This window comes from Penaeus chinensis, chromosome 31, assembly GCF_019202785.1.
Source record: "Penaeus chinensis breed Huanghai No. 1 chromosome 31, ASM1920278v2, whole genome shotgun sequence".
Classification (NCBI taxonomy): domain Eukaryota; kingdom Metazoa; phylum Arthropoda; class Malacostraca; order Decapoda; family Penaeidae; genus Penaeus; species Penaeus chinensis.
Window position 1 is genome coordinate 8,507,548 of NC_061849.1, and position 4,807 is coordinate 8,512,354.

At 34.9% G+C, this 4,807-nt stretch overlaps 1 protein-coding gene across 1 annotated transcript in view; it reads left to right on the top strand.

Annotated features, from left to right (window-relative positions):
• Positions 1 to 2,692: 2,692 nt before the first annotated feature.
• LOC125042185 (myotubularin-related protein 9-like) overlaps positions 2,693 to 4,807 on the top strand; it is a 16,995-nt gene continuing 14,880 nt past the window's right edge. The window contains exons 1-2 of the mRNA XM_047637669.1: positions 2,693 to 2,850; positions 4,592 to 4,739. Of these exons, the coding sequence (XP_047493625.1) occupies positions 4,593 to 4,739 (147 nt within the window). The 5' untranslated portion in view covers positions 2,693 to 2,850; position 4,592. The remainder of the gene's footprint in view (positions 2,851 to 4,591; positions 4,740 to 4,807) is intronic.

Consider the following 4,807-nt stretch of genomic DNA (forward strand, 5'->3'; position numbering starts at 1 on the left):
AATATATATCTGTATATATATATCAATATATATCTGTATATATATATCAATATATATCTGTATGTATATCAATATATATCTGTATGTATATCAATATATATCTGTATGTATATCAATATATATCTGTATGTATATCAATATATATATGTACATATATATATCAATATATATCTGTTATATATATATCAATATATCTGTGTGTATATATATATATATCAATATATATCTGTGTATATATATATATCAATATATATCTGTACATATATATATCAAAATATATCTGTACATATATATATATATATCTATATCTATATATATATATCAATATATATATATATCTATATCTATATATATATATCAATATATATATATATCAATATATATATATATCAATATATATATATATATCAATATATATATATATCAATATATATATATCAATATATATCTGTATATATATATATCTGTATATATATATATATATCTGAATATATAAAAATATATATCTGTGTGTCTGTATATATATATATATATATATATATATATATATATATGTATATATGTATATACCAAACTTCCCTTATACAAAGTCCAACTTTCACTTCAGTTAGATTTTTTTAAAGAGGGATTCATATGATTTTATTTCATATCTTGAAATGCAGATCCACTAGAACCATAAAAACAAATTGAAAGAACACATAAAATATGTCTTAAATAATCATTACAACATAACTTCTGATATCTTCATTATGCTAAACAACTTACACTTAAAGCATTATTCCTGTTCAAAATGACTAACTTGAAAAATATGTATATGCAAGCCTGGAATATCCTGTTCTTTCCCAATCTAACTGTTTATGAGTTAGGAGAAATATGGCTAATATTTTATATTCAATAATATAATGACATTATAGATGCAACATTCTAAAAATGATACAATATTGTATTGATGACATCTCCTATAACCAACATATGTTTTCTACAGAAAATTAAATCGGTTCCCTTTTCCCTCTTTGTTTACTAATACTGTACATGAACTGTCTCCACAGAATTTGAAAATAACCACTAATTCATAACACTATATGTCTGAAGCTAAACTGAAACCAGGAACAAAATACTAAATGCTAACTTTTGCAACTGCCATCATCAAAATGAAGGAAAACAAGCAAAATGAGAGAGAAAGCATTCATTGCAATTATATTTGTATCTATGGACAAACTAGTAAAAATCCTGGGACTATGAGAATGCCTGAAAGCACACAATTCCATAAGGGTAAGGTTACAAGTAGCATTCTGTTCCCCTTCACCCTCCTCGTCTCCATCCCTGGTAACAAACATATGTTTTGGCAGGATAAAACTTTCTAACAAAGCTGGAAGGAAATAAATGACTGTAAATCATACAACCAAAAAAAAAAAATATTCTCCAGTCTTTAATTTCTGAAATGGTTCTTTTAAAATCTTTGCTCCTGCCATATGGGACGCCGAGAAAATGACTGTCAGAAGTCCCTGTCCACAGGCTCTCCAGTTTAGTTCCCCCTAAGCATGGTATTGTCCCTCCCTCCGCTGGGCAAAGCATCCGACCCAGAAATTTACATTTTGTCCTCGTCATATGGTGTGGCAATGGACAGCCTGCTCGCGACAGCATGCAAGAAGGGCCACCACACCAAGGCATGTCCGAGGCCCGCCATTCCAGAGGGTGCCAGTGTGAAGGGCGAAATGCGGAGCAGGCAGGGCCATTCACCTGCAGGCAGCGGCCGCCCGCCTCCACTTCGGTGACAGTTCCCCGACTCTGCTGCATCGGCTCTGCTCCCATACAACTCAAGCTTCCGCTATGACAACCTGGCACACACTCTCCTTTATGACTTTTACACTTCCTTTAGCTGGCATTTCACCGGTGAGCATGTGCCACCGTGGCTTCCATCTACTTACCTGGTGTTGTACTCATGGTGAAGTTTTGAGAAAAGTTGACGAGGTTCGGTGTCGGTCTGCGAGTGAGTCACGACTATCAGGTGGTGCGGGGGGAGCCTGGGAAGAGACCGCGGGCCAAACCATTTTGTCACTTCTCGCCTCTCAAGTCCTTGCAGTTTCTTTTGTCTTAGTTCGGATATATTCTTGGGACTAGGACGTTTCATATCTCTAACTGTTAATCAAATTGTTTATGTAGTTCTTAGTTTATGATATGTTTTTAATGTTATAGTACAGCGACTAATTCTTCATCGCTGCGTACTTGTACTGTGTACTTCTGGAATTACACGGATTAAAACTAATTGTATACTATCTTTTCAAATTTATTAATTTCATGTCCTAGTTCATGTGTTTTTCAGAACATGATAAAAAAATCTGAGAGAAAATAATTTGTATCAGTAGTAATTGACAATGCCATGATTATAATTCAGGCTTATGCCATGTACTTGATTACAAATGCATTTTAGCCCTTGGTCACTTAGATTTATATATAAGCACACGATGCAATACTAAATATAAATACAACATGTTATTCCACTCATTCCAGTCTGAAAATACGATTCTGATATTTCCTCCGCCATAATAACATATCGACATGTTTTATATTTATCGTTCCAGCTTTATAAGTATCTATAAATTTTTCACTACATTTATATTTTTTATATATAAATAATAAATATAAAAGCCGAAATAAAGTGAGTAATTCCGCATTCCCTGACTGTTGTTGTCACTTGTCAATAATCAGCTGTTGACTTCGAGCTCGCTGGCGGTGGGCGTCTGGCCTGTCAAGCTGTCAAGGGAAGGGAAATCTGCCTGGCTCGCTCTTCTGCTTCAGGTCCTGTTTCTTCCTCGCCTTTTGAGAAGCGGTATTAGGACAAGCTTGAAGGTTGGTTGGGAGGCGTTGAGACTGTCAAGCTGTCAAGGGCAGACCCGCTATTTCTAAATCTGTTTCACCTTAAGAACACTCAGATTATCTTAGTAGTTGCGTATACCATGGGAATAACGTGTGTGCTTGTGTATTAGTGCAATTATTGTTAAATTTAATATATTTTCATCTGTATTTGTGCTAATTTCTCTCATTTTTCATCATTTAGTGTCCCAGTGTCAGTCTGGTTAAATGGAAGGGGACGTAGCGCAGGTCATACTCAGTGGGAGGTGGCTGTTGGAGGGCAGTAGGGGGGGAGGAGGGGAAAAGGGGGCTGGTTTGTTTGCATGTGTTGTTTTGGAGTCTGTCACAGTCATGAATGGTTTATGGAAAGAATGAGTGTTTGTAGGAGTCTTTACTAGTGTGGTATGCTGCATAATTTTGGTTTGTGGGCATTACTGTATTAGTTGTTTTTGCATGGTGTATATAACCATGTTTATTTATGTCAATTTGATTATTAAACATAAATGTTAATCTGTGTATTAGGTTGTGTATTGTGAAGGTGTCCATATTTAGGCCTAGTTTTTGTTTGAAACGTGTTGTGATGCCAGGAATTTTAGTGTAATTGTTCACAATGAACCTGGCTACTGCGGCATGAAAATTGCCGTTTTGTGTTCATTTTTACTGGATGGATGCATAAAGTTAGGGCAAATTGAAGATTACATTTTTGTAGAAGACAAAAAACTGCAGTTGTCAGTACAAGAATAAATCTGCAGACATAAAAGATAATGCCACAAATAGAGGACGAAGATTGCAGAAAGCACCACTTACATCCAAGTCCACTCAATGTTCCCAAGTTTCAGCTCTATATTCCCATGAATATCAAGGTGAAGACAATGTCTGTCAGAAGGTTGATGGTGGGCTTTGGCAGTGCCCAAAGGGCTTATTGTTGAATATATTTTATGACGTAGAGTTGGGGACTTGAATGTCTGGCAAATGTGTCAATACTGTAAAGATTTACCCTGTTTTCAATCTAAAAATGATTTTCCAGATTCAAAACTCCATCATACTCGTGGATGTTTTGGCTAGATAGAGTTTGGATAAGTCCTTGTTCAATAACGTCTAACAGTATAAATGCAATGTAGGTTTGATGACTTAGGAAGGGTCTTCATTCGATCCACTCCCAGCTTGGTCATGAAACCCTCGCAAAATCTAGTTCTGCATTTTCTCTTACGGAATCTGCCTCAATAGTCGATAAGTATTCAAGATATATAAATAACTCTATGAAACTAATTGTTGATGATACTTGATTTATAACAAAATTGATTTATAACATTTATAACAGGCTACTTATAAAGAGCTAGTGAGCATTTTCTTTTTCGTGATTTGCAGGGCAAAAATGATTTTTTCAGGGCAAATTTACCCGTCACCCCCCCAACTCATAACATGAAGTGATGCCCCTTTACAGCATAGATACACTCGCCAAAGATTAAGTCTCCAGCTCCATGGCACAAAATTTATTTAGCAATCTAAGTTGCCATGACTAGTTGTGATCTTCCAATCATGCATTAAGAAAATGTGACAGACAGTTACAGAAGTTGGAAAACTTTATGCATCCAACCACACCCCATACCAAAAGCTATATGTATTCACAATTTTGCTAATATTAATTTTGCATAATTCAGAAATATATGCCAAATGAGATAGCCAAAAGAAAAATGCTTTATTCAACTCATACGTGTATCATTCTTTTATCTTACAGAATGGAATTTGCAGAATTGATTCGTATATCACGATGTGATCGTGTTATGCTTCATCGTCCCCATCACCCTGTGCTTGATGGCACTCTGTGTATCACAGGACATCATCTCATTGTATCTTCTTGTGATAAGGAGCCTCAAGAATTATGGGTAATTTAATGTCTGTGTAATTGGCTTAATTAAAAACTTTTTTTTTTTTCTACTATATTTGCTTCTCT